The 20,675-nt window shown below is 55.0% G+C and overlaps 2 protein-coding genes across 3 annotated transcripts; both read right to left on the reverse strand.

Annotated features, from left to right (window-relative positions):
* Positions 1-1,570: 1,570 nt before the first annotated feature.
* On the reverse strand, positions 1,571-6,443 carry MLKL (mixed lineage kinase domain like pseudokinase). Its single transcript, XM_062500153.1, has 10 exons — positions 5,962-6,443; positions 5,659-5,772; positions 5,382-5,556; positions 5,184-5,281; positions 4,923-5,058; positions 4,289-4,373; positions 3,760-3,908; positions 3,512-3,561; positions 2,893-3,033; positions 1,571-1,805 (listed from the first exon to the last, which is right to left on the reverse strand). Exons 1-10 carry the CDS (start codon positions 6,416-6,418, stop codon positions 1,753-1,755), a joined length of 1,458 nt encoding a protein of 485 aa, XP_062356137.1. The 5' UTR covers positions 6,419-6,443; the 3' UTR covers positions 1,571-1,752.
* A 2,309-nt stretch (positions 6,444-8,752) lies between these two features.
* FA2H (fatty acid 2-hydroxylase) lies at positions 8,753-19,900 on the reverse strand. 2 transcript variants are annotated; one of them, XM_062500186.1, is made up of 8 exons: positions 19,638-19,900; positions 18,978-19,002; positions 13,723-13,785; positions 11,906-12,048; positions 11,690-11,796; positions 10,236-10,408; positions 9,490-9,742; positions 8,753-8,832 (listed from the first exon to the last, which is right to left on the reverse strand). In XM_062500186.1, the coding sequence occupies exons 1-8, from the start codon at positions 19,898-19,900 to the stop codon at positions 8,753-8,755; spliced, it is 1,107 nt and encodes a 368-aa protein (XP_062356170.1). The 2 variants fall into 2 exon arrangements, with proteins under 2 accessions (XP_062356170.1, XP_062356169.1); XM_062500185.1 differs by lacking the exon at positions 18,978-19,002 and having other exon boundaries at positions 13,723-13,818; positions 19,634-19,900.
* Positions 19,901-20,675: the final 775 nt, after the last annotated feature.

Consider the following 20,675-nt stretch of genomic DNA (forward strand, 5'->3'; position numbering starts at 1 on the left):
GGAGCAGTGCCTCCTCCAGCCAGGCAGCCCAGGGAAGAGCCCGCAGATGGAGGGTCTCCACAAACCGCCTTCCTGGGCCCCAATGAGGAATTCCGAGCGCTTCCAGAGGCCCGAATGAGAAATTCCGACCTTGGCCTGCAGCCGCAGGGCTCGCACCCGAGGGCCGAAGGCTGAAGCAGCAGCTTCCCCTTGCGGAGGGCACCCAGGCCCCGCTCCACACGGCCCGCACGGGGTCTGCCCTGCCCGCTTCAGCATGAAATTAACAGAAAATGAAAAATAAAAAAAAAAAAAGAAACGAACGTGGCCCAAACGAAACACATGCTCCACAAGCGGGGATCTTCTGCCGTCTTTTTCACAGAGCTCGTATACTTCAAAGACGACACCCTACGCAAAAAGGGAGAGGGATATCCCCCCTCCGGTAGCCGCAGGCAACCCGAGCGTTCGGGGAAAACAAGCTATGCTGGGGAACTCGGCCTGGGCCCTGGGGAATCGAGCTATGCCGGGATCCCGGCTCGGTCCCAGCCCAGAACAACCCGCCCCGGCCCCACAGCTCTCACCTCCGCCGGGCCCGGCTACCCGCTCGAGCGCCGCGCCGCCCCGCCCCCGACACCCTATTGGCTGGTTGCGACCTCAGCGACCGCTGCCACTGGGCGAATCGGAGCCGCTTCGGCCTTCTCATTGGTCAATCGCCCTGTCCGTTTGTTAACGGAACTGGGAGCCACAGGGACGAGAGGCAGGGCGGCAGGCTGTGCTCTGATTGGTCAAAGCGCCGCAGTGAAGGCCGGCTGATTGGGCAACGAGGCTATGACGGTTTAGGAGGCGGGGCAAGAGCAGGGGAGAGAGTTTCCATTGGCGGAGAAGCCGCGGGGCGAAAAGAGCGGGAAGGCAGGTTCATTCAAACCGGGGGGAGGCGGGAGGGGCGTTGTCATGGCGGCGGAGTGGGCCCGGGGCGAGGCCGGGAGAACCGCGGGGGAACTGGGGAGAATGGGGGAGAAGCTGGGAAGCGGGGAAAACCCGGGGGAACCCCGAGGGGGACCGAGCAGAGCAGGAAAGGATTTGGGGGGAACCGGGGCAGCCCAGGGGGAGCCGAGGATGGTCCCAGGGTAGCCGGGCCCCGGCGCCGAAGAGAATCACAGAATGAGTCAGGTTGGAAGGGAGCACTGTGAGTCATCTGGTCCCACCTCCCTGCTCGAGCACGATTGTCCTAGAGCACCTTTCACAGGATTGCTTCCAGATGTTTCTGGAATAATGCCAGTGAGGAAAACTCCACACCCTCTCTGGGCAGTGTTCCAGTGTATGATCACCCGCACAGTAAAGAAATTATTCTTCATATTCAAGTGTTAACTTCCTATGTATCATTTTCTGCCCCTTGGCTCTTGTCCTATTGCTGGGTACCACCAGAGCGTGGTCCATCCTCTGAAGTCTCTTTTCAAATAGGGACAGACACTGATGGGGTCCCCTCTCAGTTGTCTCTTCTCAAGGCTGAACAGGCTCAACTCCCTCAGTCTTTTCTTGTAAAGGAAGCTATGTTCTATCCGTCTGGTCCCTCTAGGTTTCTTGACAGCCTCTCCTCAAGTCACTTCATTCCCCAGCTGCCTCCAAGGCCACCCAGGCACAGCCCCTTGGTAAGGTGAAGATGTCACACACAGAAACAAACAGGAGCATTGAACCATCAGTCTCTGTGATGGGGAAGAAGGACGAGTGGCACCCCTGGGCTTGCTGCCCCTGGTCACCTGGCCCCGTTTTCCGCAGTTAACTTCCTTGGTTTCTGCTTTTCTCCAGGTCAGCCAACGAGTCCACAATCTCTGCAAAACACAAGAATGGCATTAATCAACTCAGAGGATTTGCTGTGGGCTTGTTTGTATTTTTTTAAGGGATGAGAAGATGGCTTTCTCTCACTGATAATGACTGGAGAGACAGAGTCACACTGTCCTTGGGCCAGCACAAATGGTCGAGGATTAGCACGGGACAGCCTTGAGCAGACAGCACAGCCCAAACAAAAGCAGCCATGATTATGGAAACACCCATGTGAACAGCTGTAATAATCTCTCCTTCCAGCTCAGCACCACGCAGTGGTAGGTGTTGGATTAGGGTCATATTAGAGTAATAAAGCCATCCTGTTTCCTTACTGTGGCTTTGCCAACATCTCTAATAATATTTTGGCATTTTCACTTCAGCCAGGGCAATTCCCTGTGCCAGGGTCTGTGGAGGGAGGTGCTTGTGTGAAATGGAAGCACACAGACATGACACTCAGTGATTTCTTGGGCACATTTCCCACATCTCTTGTATTGACTTAGTCCTGTAGGATGGAGTGAATGAGATTGAAGGAAATTTTCTTCCCTTAGACAAGGGAAAGGTATAACCTCTGTGACTTCAAACACATCAGAAACATTCCTCTATAATTTCCAGATGTTACTGTTGTATCTCTTGATGGAGACCAGTTACTCATCTGATCAGACAACAACCAGCTTCAGAGACAGTGAAAACTTCCCTGTCATAGAGCAGTGCCCAAGACTGCAATTTACTGTTCAAAGCCCAAGGCAGGAAATACTCCTGCAGAGTGTTGTGGCTGCTCCTCCAGTTTATGGGATCTGCAGGACCTGAGTGGGGATTAACTCACAGACCCCTACTCCCAGTTCAGTACTTGTCTGAGAGAAAAAGCTACTTTTATGAACAAACAGCCTGATGATTATTGTAATGACATGAGTAAACAAATGTTAATGCATGAGTCTGGAACTGGGGGACTTGTTAGCATATAAAGGAAGGTCAAGGCAGGATCCTGGAGACAGAAAGCCAGGCAAATTCATATGGGAAATAAGGGGCAAACTGCCTGCTGAAGTAGCTGATTGAAGGATGCAAAGGGCCTGTGGAGCAGGTGTCCAGGACACTTACCCTCGGCAGAAGGGCGCTGGGAAGGGTCAAAGGCCCGGCACTGTTCAATGACTTTTCTCAGGTCTTCAGGACAATCTTCCCCAAGAGGGTCCCAGTAATGGTGATTGCAGATTTTCTCCACGATCTCCTCAGGAGTGCAGCCTAGGCAACAAGTGCAAACAGGACTGTCAGAAGGAACTCTGCTGCCACAGGAGGGTGCTGGGGAGGAAACCTAGCTCAAAGCCATGCCAAGAGCCTGTCTGCAGCCTTTGGCAGGGAGAAGCCAGCAGGGGAGTCACCCAAACTCCTTCTGCAATGAATCCCACCGTATTTGGCATGACACTGTTGGGCTCCAATAGAGCAAGACGTGTTTATGCTTAAATGCACAGGACCATCCAATAGAAACAAAAATTATTTGCATGTTTGTGGTTTAAGCAGGTTACTTTACTATAAGCTGTACTTTGCTATACTGGAGTTTCAGGAGAAGTTATGAAGCTGTCATGCAGAGTCAGGCACACCAGGCACTGCCACTGGCACCTGCATGGGATGCTCAGGAAAGGAGCAGGGAGCATCCAGTGCCAGGCAGGACCCACACTGTGCCGTGTGCTTTTACACAGGGAACCACATACTCCTGTCTCACCTTCAAATGGGATTTTGGAGGTTGCAATCTCTGCCAGAACGATCCCAAAGCTGGAAGGAGACAAGCAAGAGTCTCAGTATTCATTCCACCATGATATTCCTCACTTCTGATGGAGAGGACTGTTGGTCTATGCCAACTGGAAGCACTGCTTGTGTGTCCGATTAAATGTGGCCTCATTCTGTAGCTCAGCATCTACTCTGCCAGACACCTGCCTGCTCACAGGTATCTCCTGGGAGGGACAGACACACCTGTATATTTCACAGGGCCTCTTGTAAGGGTAGTTGATGTCTTTCAGGTTCTCTGGAGCAATGTAAGCCAACATAGAGACTCGTTTCCAGTCCTTCTTGGCTTTCCTCTTGATGGATGATTCTGTTTCACACAGCTCAAATCCTGACAGCTGATTGAGAGAATTAGAGAGAAAAGGAGAAGTAGAAACCTGTGGTGCAGCTAGGGACTGCCCTGAGATGGAGAAAACTGAGCGAGATGCCCTGAGCAGCAAAGGTTGGTGTGCAGCCGTGTGTGCTTCCCATCACAGCTCTCTTCCTGCAAACAAAACCAGAGGTGAAGGCAGGTTAAGTGCCCCAGCTTCAGCTCATCCCAGGCTGGATGCTTTAGGAGTGCTCACTTTGCTGATGAGGTTTAAATGCCTAAAGTCATAGGGGAGATACTACTACCCCATTTTATCCTGGATCATCACAATTCCCTTCGGTATGGTGGAGGGAGACATCCACAAAACCATTTAAAACTCCCAAAAACATCTCCAAGTGTGGTGCTTACCTTCACACAGTAATCCCCAGCCACCAGGAACTTGCTGCTGCAGATGCAGCCATGGAGTCGGGACTTCTCCCCTGTCTGGTGCAACCTGCAGATGGATGGAACAAAGGGTAACACATGATGATGATGATGACGACGACGAGGGACTGATTCATCCCCACTTTGGCACTCCCTCCTGCCATGAAGGGAATGCCTGACATGCATCCAGAGAAGCCAGCAGCTCTCTGCCTGTCTTGGTGGATCAACCCTGCCAAGCCAACCTTTCCAGCAGGAAAGGAGGAGCTGCTGTGGGCAAAGTAACAAGCCTTGTGGATGAGCAGGACCTGTAAGGAGAGCTGGCTGTGCTGTAGGGTACTTCCAAACCTGCCCTGTGGATCTGGGGAAGGGGATTTCCCCCTTCCAGGCTTGTGCAGGCTTGAAGCCAGATGTAGGGGACAGTGACCAGGGTAGGTGGGAGCTAGTGCATCCAAATCCTCTATTTACCCCTTCACCAGCCTCCCATCTCAGTGTCCCAAGGTGGTGTCACTGGGAATCAGCGTCTAACAGGATACCACGGCTTAGTCTGAGATATCAGGAAGCTGCGCTTAACTTTTGGATCATCAGGTAGAGTTATTCACTGATTTATACAGGATCTCACCTGTAAAGACCTCGGGCTGCTCCCAGGGCCATCCGAATGCGGATATCCCAGGAAAGATGCTGCTGCTTGTTCAGCACATCCCGCAGTGTCCCATGCTTACAGTATTCCATGACGATGGAGAAGCAGGGGCTCCCATCTGCAAGGCAAAATCATCCTGCCTTTTGCCACCTCTTGGGAGGGGACCACAACAAGGCATGTACCACCAGCTAGCACTGGGGATGGCAGGGGAGGAAAAGGGTGACATTAATGTGACATCCCTACCCTTCTCCTCAATGCAGATCCCATACATGCGCAGGATGTTTGGAGACTCAAACTTCTTCAGCGTCTGAATCTCCTTCTCAAAGATGTCTCTCACCTTGCTGTGGAAATGGACAGCACAGTAAGATCCCTAGAACAAAGCATGACGTAGTGCTGTGCCACCCTCCTGGGGCCACACTTGTTCCCACCAGGGCAACTCACACTGGGTCAGTGGTCAGTGGCCTCTTGAAGGTTTTGATGGCAACAGGGTACTTGAGGTACTCGCCCTCATGAAGGTCGTAGCTCTCTGTGTCCTGCAGGTGCCTGTGGAAAGTGAGGTGGTCTCGCTTGATCTCAGTGATGTCTTCTCTTTTATCAACATTGACCTTCTTCAAGCCTGCTCCCACCATGTGCCAGAAGGGAACAAGGGACACATTAGGCAGGGCTTGGGGGGAAAGGACACAGTGCACAGGGGGCAGGTGGTGTGACACCAACTTACGCTCCATCTCACGAATTACTTTGTTCAGCTCACTTTGCATCCAGTCCACCTTGGTCTCCATATACTCTCTGTCGATGTAGATTTCCTCAACCACATCTTTGGGCTCCTCAGTACCTATGGAGAGAAACAAGTAGAGGCTGGGCCACTGGATGAACGAGTATGACTGTGTGGTTTGTTTTTTTTATGGTTGAAATGTCCTTTTGGCTCTTCATGGCCATGGCCATCAAGCCAGAGCTAGGCAGCAGCTGGAAAGAGCAGCCAACCACCAGTTGCAGGGAAAGAGGGTTTGCTAAATGCACTCACTTGCAATCACCTGGTCCAAGAAAGCTCTGTCATCTCTCAGGTCCTCAGCATCCTGCCTGCGACATGTCTTTGACTGGAAAGCTTCCAGGAAAGCCTGCTTCTGCTCTGCCTGCAGCAGGAGTGAGAGCCCCTGGGCAATGTCCTCCAGGCTTTCATTCACCCAGACAAACTCCTCACCAGTACTTCGGGCTCGCAGGAACTTTTGGATCCAGCTGGTCTGGCTGTATTTCATCACCAGTTTCTGGGCTTCCCCCAGTGCCCGGAGCAGCTTTTTCATCAGTTCCCCTTCGTGGTGGGAGATGTGCTGTCGTGGCTGAGCCCTAAGAATCCTCACAGGCTCCAGTAGAATCTGGATGCGCTCCACGAGGCGCTGGCACTGGTGCCTACAACACTTCACCTGCTCAAATTGGGCATAGATGGCCTGGGCCACAGAGAGGACCCTCTCCACAATGTCCATGCTTGCAGCAAAGGGTTTGGCCACCGGAGGTGTGGGCTGGCAGAGTCTGGTGCAGGTAAACCTCAGGTGCTGCTTGGAGATCAGCTAGATGCAGCTCTTCCACACCTTCCACCCTAAGGAACACCCTGATATGACACACATCCTCCCACAGCCCCTCACATCTGCCGCTGTTTTGCCTTCCCTGCTTTGCCTGGCACTGCAGCTGCTTGGGCAGACTGGAGCAGACACATGCAGAGACATCAGTAGCAACAGTAGTGGCACATCTCTCTCTGTTTTAGCAAGAGGTGTTTGGGCTTGATTTATGTATATTAATTTAGTGTGAGCCATCCCAGAGAGCTTCTGCCCAGAAAAGCAGGGAGATCAGTCTCCCAGTGAGCATCCCCTGGGCAGCATTCCTGGCTCCGGCCCCACATCACCCTGGGTTCCTGCTCGCAGAGCCTGTATCTTTGGCTGTAAAGATCTATTTTCATTTCAACCCAATGTCTCTCTCCGTGGTCACCTATCTAATAAAGGCTTGCACATTTTCACAGCTCCAGCATCCCCAGCTTCTCCACGTTTTCTCCCCATAGCTCTGTTCTGCCCACTTAAGATTTTGAATCAAGTTCTTCTATGCACTCAGCATCCCCACAAGGATGCTGCCTGCTTCCCAGCCCACATGCAGGTAGCAAGGACAGAAAACTACCCCTGTTGCAGGGAAATTAGCAGCAGCCCCTCTGATGTAGCCAGCGCTAAGAGAGGGGTGCCAGGTTCTACTGGCTGAAAACTAGATGGAAACGCACCCAGAATTCAGCTGCAGCCACTCTCCCGTCCTCTTCAGGCTCTCTCCAGCACAGCCCCCAAGGAAGGATCTCGTCCACTTGCCAAGAGAAACCCTCTGTTACTTGGTCCTGCTTCGCTGACCTCGGTGTCTCCGCAGACTGGAGGGGCAGGGCAGGACGCGCGGGTTTAAAGGGTTCCGCAGCGGAAGGGACATTGTGCAACCCAGCTTCCCACGCCATCACAGCTCCCAGTTCCCAGAAAGATACTTGGGGCATTCCCAAGGGCTGTGTGCCCTTGTGCTGGGTTTTGCCTGATGGAAGAAGGACTTGCCCACAGGAAGTGCAGTAGGAAAAAGAGGATGGGGAAGCTGTGCTTCCCTGCCCCATCCCTGAGCCCCAGGAGCCCCCAGCACCAAAGGAGGTGGGCTGTGGGCACCAGTGCTGGAAACGGGGCTTGACCTCTGCTGGGACTGCAGGAAATTTTGCAGACTGCTTCGTCAGAGGGCCAGGTTGATTTTAGGAAGTTCTGCTGCACATGCGATGCTATTGCCCAACTTCAGAGAAGTGAGTGGCAGAGCCACTCTGCTTACCCAGAGCCCCAATGTCACACAGATTTGCTGAGAATATCCCCTGCAATTCTCCTACCTCACCATGGTTGATGAGGGGAGACAGGAATGGTGGCTCCAAGGGCCATCAGCACCTGGAAAGGGACACACAAAAAATGGGAGAACAGCCCTGTGAACAGCCCGGAGGGATACATTTGCCAGAACCTTTTTAGAAAGTTTTATTTTTCAAAATATACAGTTTATTTACAATTGTAGTGTCTACAGTTTTACATATAAATTTATTTCAAACCTTTAAATATCTGCAGTAAACATTAGGGAAATAATAATAAAAAATAAAATCACAGGATCAGCAAAAGAAGGTATCTCATAATTTTTTTCATTGGAGTTTGAGTTTCAAGTAGCCAATGTCTATGGAAACCATGAACTTGATAAATCTGGCAGAGAGATATGGGTGCACTGGTTAGAAAAAAGGCACAATACAGAGCTGTGGGACCAGCCCCAAAGGGCTGCAGGCCAAGAAAACCCTGTGCTGAGATCAGGCCAGGAGAAGGACCTAGGTCAGGGAATCCCCATGGCATGAGTTAGGCAATAGGGGTAACTGCAGTGTGTTGATGCCCTGGGGACAGGGCACCCCAGGAGAGACAGGGGCTCTGACAAGGTGCCAGGGCATAGGAGGGAGGGCAGCATCAGGCACTTCATCTTTCAGGCAGCAGATCTGCCCATGCATCCATAGCCTGGAGCAGGAGGGCAGTGAGGTAGGGGCAGGAGTCCACCAGGGAACCCCACAGCCTCCTCCTCCCCTTTCCTCACCATCCTCAGCCCCCCATCCCTTTGCCAGTGTCACAGCTGGACCACAGCACTCCACAGGGATGCTCCACTTAGGAGTCACTGCTGTGGTACAGCCCCCAGGAAGGAGGAAGGGACCAGCTGGCCTTGCTGGGGGCTGGGGAGTGACACCAGCCCCAGTGCAGAGGGTATGGACCCAGCAGCTGAGCACTGGGCTGGGGCTGTCAGTCCTCTTTCTTGAAGTTCTCCTCTGGGATGAGTGTCCGGAAAGGATAATCCCAGAAGCGTGTGCTGATGCCAAAACCTGTGGGCAGGGAAATGAGAGTTCAGCCCATGTCAACACCATCATCGAGGTGTTGCAAGGGCTCTGTGTTAACTGGTGAGGGAGGAGTGTCCACATTTTGGAAAGGGAGGAAGGCAAAGTGAGGACAAGGAGGAAGAGCAGAGGGAGCAGTAGCTGGCTGGGCCATGCCAACAAGCCCCATGGATGATAGCTTATCTGGATGGGGCGTTTTCTCCTTGGAAACCGGGCAAAGGGCAGGTTGAGTAAGCACTGGGCTAGGGAAAGTGTGGGGTGGATCTGGGGAAGCCCAGGGCCTCACCCTATACCTGTCAATGCCTCCCAGTGGGAAGAGATGCTGTCCTGGCCAGTGATAGGCACCCACATCCCAGTACCAAGGGGATTTGGGCTCTGCCCTGGCATTCCAGGCAGCACTGATGCCCACCAGTAAGACAGGCTGCTGCTCTCACCCCTGTGCTGCTCTGGCTCTCCATCCTCAACCCAGGAGCCAGGAAACATTCTCTGTGGGCTACAGCATCTCACATGCTGCTTCCCCAGCAGTGCAATGCTTGGCTTTCCTCATCCCAAATCCCAAACATTTTGGAGCAATCAGCTGCACACAAGCAGGTAGACCGGAACTTTGACAGCCCTTGCCCGCATGCACGGGGAACGTGGCGCTACCTGATTTTTGGTGTTCAAAGTGGTGCTTGACGTGATAAGCCTTCAGGCCATACAGGTAGGTGCCCTTTTTGGGTGAGCCGTAGTGGAGGTAATAGTGCATCATGTCGTAGATGACGTAGCCACAGAGCCCCCCGACGAACACCGAGAGCCCCAGCACCTCGGGCAGCAGGAGCCGCAGGACACCGTAGAAGAAGCCGATCACCAGCGAGGCTGGCACAGGAGGGAAGACCAGGCGGGAGCTGTCGAAGGGAGACTGAAAGCAGAGAGGATGGTGGGACAGGCAGCTTCTAGCTCACCCCACCTCCCCAGCACATCGCTGCCAAGCATCCAGGAAACCCATCTGGGACAAGCCAACACCAAAAACCCTCCCTGAAGTTGTACTTGGTGGCGAGAGCAGCCCCCCATGCGTGCCAAGGTGCCCAGGCAGGTGGTGGCTTCATCTGGCAAGTGCCCAAGCTCCACAGGGCCATTTCCTCCAGCAAAGCTAGAGGCAGCCTACGGCTCTTTTGGTCTTCCCCCTTGCCCAACCACACAGCTTGAAAATTTAACTGCATCTCCTCCAAGGCTGTTTTGAAGCCCTTGCTGGTATTGGGTAAGTGCCTCGCTTGGGATGCCACCAGTCACACTAAACAGGCACGAACAAGCTCTGCCTGGGCAAAGGCCACGCAGTAACATGCTCCAGCAGGGCAAAGGCCACCATTCCCACGGCCCAGCAGGTGCCAGCGGAGGTGGGAGCTGCGACTCACCTTGTGATGCTGTCCATGCAGCAAGAAATGAAGGGTGATGAGATAGTAATTACTAGCAGGTGGCTTCATGTGGAAGACAAAACGATGGATGAGGTACTCTAGCAGGGACCACAGGATCATTCCAATGAGGAAGATGAAGGGGAAGTAGTATTTGTGGACAGGGATGGAGTACTCTACACAACGAGACATGCAGCAGTCAGCAGGGCAGGCAACCTACAGGTGCTTTTATCCATCACTATCCTCCCACTGGCATCAGGGTGATGCTCAGCTCTCCCTCCCTCCCACCTCTCATCCACCTTCTGCCCTGAGTTTGTCCAGGGAGCTAACTGCCCAAGCAACTGCTCTAAACCACATTTTCCTTTGATTCCCATTAATTTAAAGAAACAGTCAGCTTCTTGCTGTCTCAGGAAGTCAGTGAGGGGAGCTCCCTACATTCCAGATGCCAATGGAGATTTAGATGTGCACCCTAGGGACAGCGTCATCGTTACAAACCTGCTTCACCCACCAGAACAAGGCAGGAGGGACCTTAATTCTGCATGCAGCACTCGTGACAGTAAAACAGCACTGTTGGTGTTGGTGTTTCTTTTTTGGGGGGAAAAAGAATAGATTCGTTGGGCGCTTTCCCCCGCAGAACATTTTTCAGCCACCTCCTTCTTTCAGAGCTGGCTGACAGCCCTGTGTCCTTCCTAGCAAAATCTGGATTCCCCCAAAACCTGCTTATTTTTAGGAAAAAAAACCACAAAACTTGGCAGCAAGATGCTGAATGCCACAAGGAGCAGGGGGTGCTGTGCAGCAAGCACTCCCCACCCCACAGCCGGGCACAGCTGGCACTGCGTGGCACCTTGCAAAAAAAATAGGGAACCCAGCAAAAAAAGAAAAAAAAAAGGGGAAAAAAAAGACAACAAAGAAGACAGCCTGCCCCGGCCACGCTTGTTATTCCCGGGGGAGCAGGGAGCAGACAGTGGGAGATTCAAGGGCAGGCGCTTCGGGCGAACAAGCCTTGCACTGTGAGGCGCCGGCAGCGCTGAGAGCCGGGTTTGTTCGCTCGCCACGCCGGCATTCAGCCTGGCCCGGGGTGGGCGTCAGCGGCGATTGGAACACACCCCAGCACCCGCAGGGCTCAGCTCTGGGGATGGAGGGAGCGGAGGCGAGAGGGAGCAGACCGCAGCCCAGGTCAGTGGGCTCTGACCCTCCGCTGATCTCCTGGGGGGGGACCAAATCTTGTGAGAGGAGGGGATGGAGGTGGTCAAGCACAGGTGGCTCCATGCAGGGACATGCTGGTGGCCACAAAGGAGAGGTGCTGACCTGCTGCCCTTGCATGTGGCTTGTGCGGAGCAGGTACAGAAGAAGGGATGAGGAAGGGATTCAGGTCTTTGCCCACCCAGGGCTGTCCTGCCCCTGGACCCAGAGTGGGGTCAGCAGTGGAAGCCCAAAGGCTTTGCTGCTGCTCATACCTGTGGTGAAGGAGGAGAAGAGCCTGGTGTTGCCCTGAGCAAGGGAGGTGTAGCTGACCCAGCTGAGATAGAGCACCACGGGCGTCCATACCATGAACACCACGTACCTGTGGGGTAAGAGGAGATGTCAGAGGAAGTGTCCTGCTGGCTGGTGAGCCACCCCTCCCTCCCTGGGCAGGCACCATCCAGGGCACAGTGCAGACCCTGTGAGCTCACCATGCTGTCTTGGAGAGGAACTCAAGGAAATCCGAGTGGAAGAGGCGGATGGGTCGATCCACAGGCTGGTGCACCCACTCGTCATACTTCTCCCCCAAGTAGCCCACCTGCCACAGCAAGGGCTTCTGCCAGTCTACCAGGTCCTGATTGAGTAGACAGAGGTTACAGTGCTGTGGAACCCACAAACCATCCCAGTACCAGGCACAAAGCTGAGCTGCTGCTGCAGGATTTTGGGCTGCAAATCCCTTCCCATGCCCCAAGAGCAGTTGCTTCTGGCTCCAAGGTGCCCTGAGATCCCCACAAGCCCCGGCACAGGGCAGACAAGGGACCAAACACACCAGCTCCATCAACCCACAAACAAGGGGCTTAACTCACCCCTGTGCCACCAGCTACCTGCCAGCAGATCAAGGTGAAGGTGGCTGTACCCAGACCTGGCTCAGCATCAGGCCCTGATAGCTCTTTGCCTCTTGAGCTGCCAAGATTAGATAGAGAGCAGTGATATTCCCCAGCAGAATACCTCTGGTGGCACACAGATCCCATTGCCATGGCACTGCTCCAGCCAAGGACATTTCTCCTTGTGCAGAGGACACATGGGGCAGCCACAGCTGTTTGGGCACCCCAGTGAGGAGCAAAGTGGGAAGGGATGAGGAGCAGCAAGGATACAGGATGGGAACACAGACTCCAGCATTGATGCAGTGCATGACTGAACTCAGGTGCAAGAGTAAGAAGGGACCTGTGCAGGTGCACATGTCGGCATGGCACAAAAACAAGAAGGCACAACTGGCAGCACCACCTCTGCCACTGCTCAGCATCCCTGGACACATCTTCTGCTGGTCTGGCCAGATAAGGTGGATTCTTGGTCCTACCCCTGTGCCAGGACAGAAACCACTGGCCTGGCAGCTCTCCTTGGGCTGCTTGTGCCACACAGCACTGGCACAGCAATCTGGCACCTGGGGTTGTGCTGCCAGTGGTGGGGATGGCTCAGTCCGGGGCATCTCAGGGCAAGGAGCCAGGGTGGCTGTGGGCATTCTGGGGGCTCTGCTGCAGGCAGGGATGATCACAATCACACAGGAGGGGAAACAATCCCAGCTGGTCCACTGAGGATGTAGGGGGAAAGTTAAAGGAAAAAAGTCACTTTGAAATGGCACATTCTCTTCTAAAGGTGCTCAGTGATAAAATATTAATCTGCCGGGTGAAAGAGGTTCTCCTGCTCTAAAAAAACCCCCAGCTTTCCACAAGATAAAATCATGCTCACCAACCAGCTGGGACCATGCAAGATGTGGTGACCAGATGGTGCTATGGAGGGCAGGGACAGCCAAAGGCACCTTGGGGACAAATCCCCACTGTTATGGCATGCTTGGAAAGAAGCTGGCAGGACAGGAAGCACCCTGCACACACAGGGATCACCCTGCCCAGGCTGGGGAATCCCTTACTGCTCATTACAAGTGCTCAGGCAAGGGAAAAAAATTAAATAAGTAATAAAACAAATAAAGCAAGAAAGAAATAAAAGCAAGCAAGGTGTGGCTTTGCAACACTTCCCTCTGGAAGGGCACAGCTGCTGTCAGAGAAAGGCATCTCTCCCATGCTGCTGCAATGGGAGCCTCCCAGCGTGACCACACCTGTGCAATAAAGCATGAGCAATGCCTTCCACACCAGGAGAAAGGGCAGAAGTGACTGGATCAGTTCAGCTCCCTCACGCCATCCCTCCCATCCAAGAGGCCAGCAGAAATCCAGCACTCATGCAGGGAAGAAGAGACCTGATGTTTTGCAGGAGCACTCTGGCAAACAGTGTGCTGGAGAAATTCCAGAGCTCTTACCTTCTCCACATCCACTGTTCTGTAGCAGAGATCTGTCTGCTCTGGGGTCTGGGCTGCAGCAACCTCCTCCTTTTCATCCACTGTCTCAGAGAGGCTCTGAAAAGAGAGGGAAAACCCTGTGGTGAAGCACCAGTGGAGGATTCAGCTGGGGATGGTGATGGCTGTAGCATTCAGGGGTATGGCCTGAGTGAGCTCCTGCCTGCTAAATAAATATGGGGAAAATTCTGGTGGATTTAAGTCAGTCAATTCCTGCAGAGCAGGTTTCCCGAGAGAAGCAGCTGCCAGAGATCTGCGCTGCCCTTCAGACTGTGCGCTGAGCATCACAGGCTTGGGGCACTTTGGAAACCTCCTAAAGAGCCCCAGGAGTGTTTGGAATACCTGCCCGTGGCCAGGACAGCAGGGGTGCTTCAGGGTAGCAGTGCAGAAACTCTGGGCCCTGGGGCAGCATTTTCCCCTGGAAATGAGCAGTGCCATAGCAGAGATCACCTTGCCACTTCCAGTAAAGCAAGGGGCATTGCTGGGTTAGTGTTCCCTCCTCCCACCCCACTGTTCTCCAACAAAAGCCCAGCTTGGCTTTTTGGTCCCTCAGAAAGCTGGGCTGGCAGACCTGGCAAGTGTGGTATAGCTGGTGCCACCACCCTGGCTGCGGGCACTAGGAAAAACACAGAAGGAGGGACCTTGTCCAGGGAAAAAGGCAAAGTGTCCTTCACAGGGTGACACTGGGCTGGGTGCCTTTGCCATGGGCTATGGAATATTAGGTTGTGGAATATTTGGTTGTGGCTCAGGAGAGCACACTGAGGCACAGGGGATACACTGGTGCAGTGGTGGCATGACTGAAGACCCAGCTGCAGTCCCACTGCCAGGGCAGGCTGAGAAACAGGAGAAACCTGCCTTGTCTGATGCTTGGCAGCAAACACTTTGCCACCTGCCAGCACCAGCCTCCTTCCTATAGCTGTGCCAACTCCCTCTGTGCTGCTGGTGGGGGGCTTGGTGAGGTTGTGCCCCTGCAAACCCCAAACCAGCCATGCCCTGCAGAGCAGTGCTGGCTCCCCATGCAGGACATGCCAAACATGCCTTTTCTCCCTCTTTGCCACCTTGAGTTACCCATTAACCCGGAGCAGGGTACGGCATGGCCCGGCAGCCGCAGCACAGCCGTGTCCAGCAGGGCTTCCAGCTGTGCTGCTTCCAGACAGGAAGGATTTTCTCCCAACTCCTCAATGGATGCTCTCCCCACTGCTCCCAGAGGGATGCACTGCCCCCGTATTGATGGGCATACCACCCTGGCAGCGGCAGGAGGACCTGGGATGCAGGGAAACCACCTTGCCAGGATGTCAGGACTTAACTCTGTGCCTTGTTGGGGAAACTGAGGCAGGGCTCAGGCACTGTTTGCTGACACCGGGCACTCCTTGCAAGCTGTGCTCCTACCTCATTTCCCGGGCTAGCCAGATTTCAAGCCTCATTCTGCTGGAACAGGAACTGCATTACCCAGCTCTAAGGCAGCCCCTTGCCTGGGGCAGCGGGCAGGGAAGGACAGGGAATATTTCCAGTCAATACTTCCAGGCTGGAATCCCACTGGCATCAATTTTACTGCAGGCAAAGCACTGATATGAGCTGATACCATACACCACAACACCTTTCTGTGAGAATTCCCACTGCTATTTTCCACACAGAATGCTCTGTCCTTCAGCCAGATAATCCAAAACCCTAGGGCAGGTGGGATGTCTTAAAATCCAGCAAAGTATGATGGATTTATGGTTTTGCCTCTGTCCTGCAGGTGCTTTGGAAGAAAATTTGGGTTTAAGAGAGTGAAACGGCTTATCCATGCCCTGGGAAATGGGCTGGTGCTCTCCACCTTCACGCTTGCACCACAACCTAGCCAGCAGCAGGAAGGATGCTTAAGAAAGCTGGGCTGATGCAATGCCCGGCACCTCTCCTCCCTTTTCCGAAATGTTCACACACCTCCAGTTCCCCTGCCCATGGATGCCTGAGCACCATGTCATGGCTGGAGGCTTCCTGGTCCTCCCAGGTCAGGGAGATGGACTGTGGGACTCGCATCTCACCCCACCACTAGCACCTGGGCTGGGTGACATCAGTGAGATGCCATTGCCCTGTGTACTATGACAGCTCCCTCCCAGCACCTGAATCATCTCCTACCCCTCCTCCTCCTCCTCCTCAGCTGGGGAGCAGGAGGAAGGCTCTCCTCTTGCTCGCCCTGGGGCTGGCACTCAAAGGACCAGGAGCTGTGTTGCAACCAGGATGCAAACCATGCTGGCATGTCCCGACTGGCTCCCCAAAGGGTGGCCTGTTCCTGCCTGCCCCAAGCACTCAGTGGCCCGGCTGGGATCAAGCCACATGGGACCCGAACCAATGCTGGGGATTCTGCCCATTCTCCTCCAAAGAGGAGGTGGGTTGGAAGGAGGCTGAAGGGCTGTGCTGAGCTGGGCTCTGCTGTCACCTGTGGGTGGTGAAGTGCATCTGAGTTGTCCTCAGGCAAACAGGTCCTGCCAGGGAAGATGAACAAGGGGCCTGATGTAAGGAAGGGAAAGTCAACGCCTACAAGGCACTGTGACTGTCAGTGAGCAGCAGAGCCAGCAAGGCACTGCTGGGAGACAACGGGGCCAAACAGCCAGGGCATGGCATGATCCAGTGACTGGGTGACCCAGCATCCATCTGCAAACATCCAGCTGCCCTGCGTGGGTCAGACTGGGAGCTCAGCACTGGTCCTGCACCAGCTGGAGAGCACTGGCTGTGCCACCCCAGTGCTGTTCTGCATCAGGTCTAGGGGCATTAAAAGAACAAAATCCAGCTGTGATGTGAGAAGATGCAGAGAGAGGGGGTGGTCCAGCACAGGGTTCCATGTTCTTGGGACACACGCAGAGAAGCTGGAAACCTCCCCCTGGCCCAGACAGGGCAATGCTGCCTGCAGACAGCTGCTCTGCTGAAAGTCTGGACCCAGGGGTATTTTCCACCCATTTGCCCAGTGAATCAAACCCCAGAGGAGTCCTACTGTACCTCTGAATTGCTCATAGCCCCCCGCATCACTGAGCTCCTCAGAGGCTCAGTTTGCTGGTGTGCATATGGGACAAGTTCTTTTGGCAGTGTAAGTACAGGCATGCAGCATGAGGACACCCAGGAGGTGCAGAGAACCCAACCAAGGCCTTTGCTTGTGGGGGCACCATCTCAGCACCATCGTGATCTGTGGCCCCTGGCTGGCAGAGCCCCATGAAGCTGTCAGCCCATTAAACACTGGGTGAAGCAGGACTATTAAAAGGAGGTAAATTTAATCATAGTAGCAATATAAAAAGGCACTTCTTGTTACATCACTCCCAAAGAGGTGCATCAGGTGTCTCGCCTACGTCCAAGTGTGCTCAGGCTGGCATGCAAAGCCAGGGTGAGCCTGACATGCAGCAATACAGGCAAGAGGAAGAGAAAGACAATAAACCTGAGAAGAATGGAAGATTTACTGTGACTCACAGCCACATCATGCACCCCAAAGAGGTTGTGATGAAAGTCTCTCATTGCTCAAACTGGAAGGGTAATTAGATGATCCAGTTCCCTTCCAGCAAGACTGTTAAAATCCACTGTCTAGTTTAGGTAATTATTGGTACTCACTTTGATCTCCCCTGTATGTCCTGCTTGCACAGATAAAATGTCTAGGGATCAATTTGTCCTTAGCCAAAAGGACAGATGCAGAAAAGTGACCTATGGCAGAAGGAGAGAGCCTTGGGAGGAGAAGGAGCATGGAGAGGCCAGTGGGATGAAGGCTGGATCTTATCTTCTTTATCTCTCCTTTATTAACGTATTTTTCCCCCTTTCCAAAAATTCCTGGAAATTCCTGGGGAAGCAGAGAAGGACGCTGCATGCCTGTGGGACCACAGCATTCTGAATCCCTAAGCAAGGGAAATGATGCAGCCCTGGGACATCCAACAGGTGAGAAGAGGCACTGGCAAAGCTGTGGGGATCTGGAATCACACTGGGGCAATGTAACACTTCTTTCAAAGAGCTGTTTGGGCTACACCTGCCCCAAAGCATGAACCCAAGCACCACCAAGGCATTGCCTCTCCGCAGAGAGGATTTTTGTGGGGTGGGGAGTAGGGCAGAGCAGCTCACACATCAGTGCACGCTGGACACGACCTCACCACGCAGCAGGCAGCTCTAATCCCGCCCGTGTGTGTCACCGCCTGGGATGGTTTATCTGGCACCAGGCAGTGTCTGATCTCCTGCGTCCTGGCGTTATCACGCCATGTATTTGCATTGGGATGGTGGCAGCTCCCCTCGGCTCGGGAACCCGTCCGTCCGGTACCTTCCTTCGCCCCAACCCGTTGGGCTCGTCACGCCTGCGAGGAGGCGGCGGCTCAGCGAGTGTCCCAAGAGAGGAGGTGCCATGGCCGGGATCCGTCCGGGGAAAATGCAGGCATTGCACCGAGGCTGAAACAAAGCCCTGTCTGTGGCGCTGGGGACGAGTCTGCACCCTGGGGAGGACGAGAGCAAACAACCAGCCAGAGGGACCGGCCGGTCACCGACCTCGCTGGGATGTGTAGAGGGGAGCGCCAGAGCCGGGCTGGTGAAGGGGGCTGGGCTAGCCCCGCTGCTCAGCATCCTGACCACGGCGTGCTGGCAATTGGTGAGGGCTGGTAATTGGGTAGGAGTGCCCAGTGCCACCAGGAGGCTGCGGAAACTTCCCCAGGGAACTTTCCCTTCCGCCTGGACAGCACGGAACTGGCACAGCGGGGACAGAGCCGTGTCATGGACACCCATGCCCCACACCAGGCAGTCAGGGCTGGGCTCCTCTCAGCAGTGGCTGCTCACTGCTGGCAAACCCCAGTGCCCAGCACCCTGGTCCCTGGCTGAGTGTTGACAGAGCCAGGAAGGGTGTCCTGTCCCATGGCCCACCCCGTGCCATACAGTCCTGCTAAAACTGACACTGAGCTCCATCTCCTGCATCCCTCCAAAGATCCCAACACCTCCGTGCCACATTGGTACCCCAGATCCACCCATCAGCCTTGCTTCCTAGCATGGCCAGGGTGGGATGTGGCTGTGGAGTGGGACCCTGTAGGTACCAGTCTCGGTGCACTTGGCACCCTATAGGCCTCAGGGTCCCCTGCACCTCAGGCCACACAGAACCCCTGGGAGCCAGGAGGCACATGGGACCTTGGCACCCTGCACACCTCAGGTACCACCCATGCAACATCCCAGGAGCCTCAAACACCGTCTGTCTCCTTCACCCCTGATGCCCTGTAGATCCCAGATCCTACAGAGCCTGATCCTATGGGTCCTGTCCTGCACAGACCCAACACACACCATGTCCCATACAGCTCAGACTGAGATCTGGGTGCACTAAACACCTTATATGCTACATGCACCCCAGAAGCGTCCCGTCATGTACACCCCAAAGTCTATCCAGCCTCTGTATGTCCTGAACATCTTGTACACTAAGAAGCCTGGACCTGGAGTGCCCTACAGACCCTGTATGGCTCAGGCCCCGCACAGTTTGAATCCAGGGTGCCCTACAGACCCTGCACAGCTTCGACTCCATGCACTCTGGATTTGAGATGCTCTATAAACCCGGCAGCCTATCAAAACTCGACCCAGGACCTAGGGGCTACTATAATCTCTGCACATCCCAGTACGTGGGGCGCCCTATAGAAACGCTGTATATGCCGGTCCTGGGATCTGGGGTGCCTTAGAGAGACTCTGTACATCCTGGATCAGGACCTGGGACACCCTGTGCAGACCTTGCACACCCTGGAGTAGCACCTGGCGCACCCTATAACCTCTGTATCTGCCAATTCCGAGACCTGGGGCACCCCATAGCCCTTGGTCACCCTGGACCCGGCACCGGAGGCACCCCACAGAGACTGCACACACTCTCGGGTTCCAGCCCGGTCCCGGTTCGGCCCCGCGGCAGTACCTGCTCGTCGCCGGGCTCCAGGTCCCCCACGTAGTACTGCTCCAGCCAGCGGCGGGCGTTCTCCGAGTGCCGGTGGGGCGGCCCGTCCAGCGCCGCGCTCACGTCGGTGCCGGCCCGGCGGCGCAGCAGCTGCTCCCCGCCCGGGTGCAGCCGCACGAAGCCGCTCAGGTCGTAGAGGCGGCGGTGGCAGGAGACCAGGCAGGCGCCCTGTGCGCAGCGCGCCCGCACCTCGGCGGCGCTGAAGGACCGCGGCCCCGCCGTGGCCATGGCCCCGCCGCCGGTGCCGGTCCCGGTCCCCGTCCCGTCCCGTCCGGTGCCGCCGCGCTCTGCCCGCACCTGCTCATCTGCATACATGCACATGCAGGCAGACACGCCCCGGCCGCGCCCCGCCGCAGCGCATTGGGCAGCCAGGACGGGTGGGGCATGGCTGGGGTGGGGAGGCTCCGCCCCACCGCAGGTACCCTGGAGAGTGGGAATGGGGCATCCGTGGAGAGACAGAACGGGGAGAAGGGGGCACAGGGCACCCAAGGGGCGAATGGGGAAATGATGCGTTCCCAGGGGAGGGGAGTGTGTCCCCCCAGGGTCCCATGGGTACGGTTAAGGTAGGGGAATAGGGGGTCTTGGCAACCTCGGATGGGTTATGGGGGGGCACTAGCGTACCGCCGAGTGGAATTAGGAGTATGGGCACCTCTGGGGCAGGGATGAGGCTGTGAGGACATCCTGGGGTGGTAGCTGGGGGGTATATAGCACCTCTGGGGCAATCACCCTTCCCTAGTTATCAATTCCCCTCCAACGTCCTCGGTGGCCAAGGCAGGGGACACCCCAATCCTAGCTCAGAGTGCCCTAGGAGAGCAGGGTCCTTCCTGGGGTCACCCAGAGGCCAACCCCCCCCCAGTGTCACTTGCTGCTAGGCACCACATCCCCTTCCTAGCTGTTTAAAAATATATTTCCGTATTTAATTAAATTTGCAACTAGCCAGGGGGGCAGGAGGCAGCCCAAAATACCTCGAAGAATCACAGACAAATAATAAAAAATTACAAGA

This window comes from Cinclus cinclus, chromosome 11, assembly GCF_963662255.1.
Source record: "Cinclus cinclus chromosome 11, bCinCin1.1, whole genome shotgun sequence".
Lineage (NCBI taxonomy): Eukaryota > Metazoa > Chordata > Aves > Passeriformes > Cinclidae > Cinclus > Cinclus cinclus.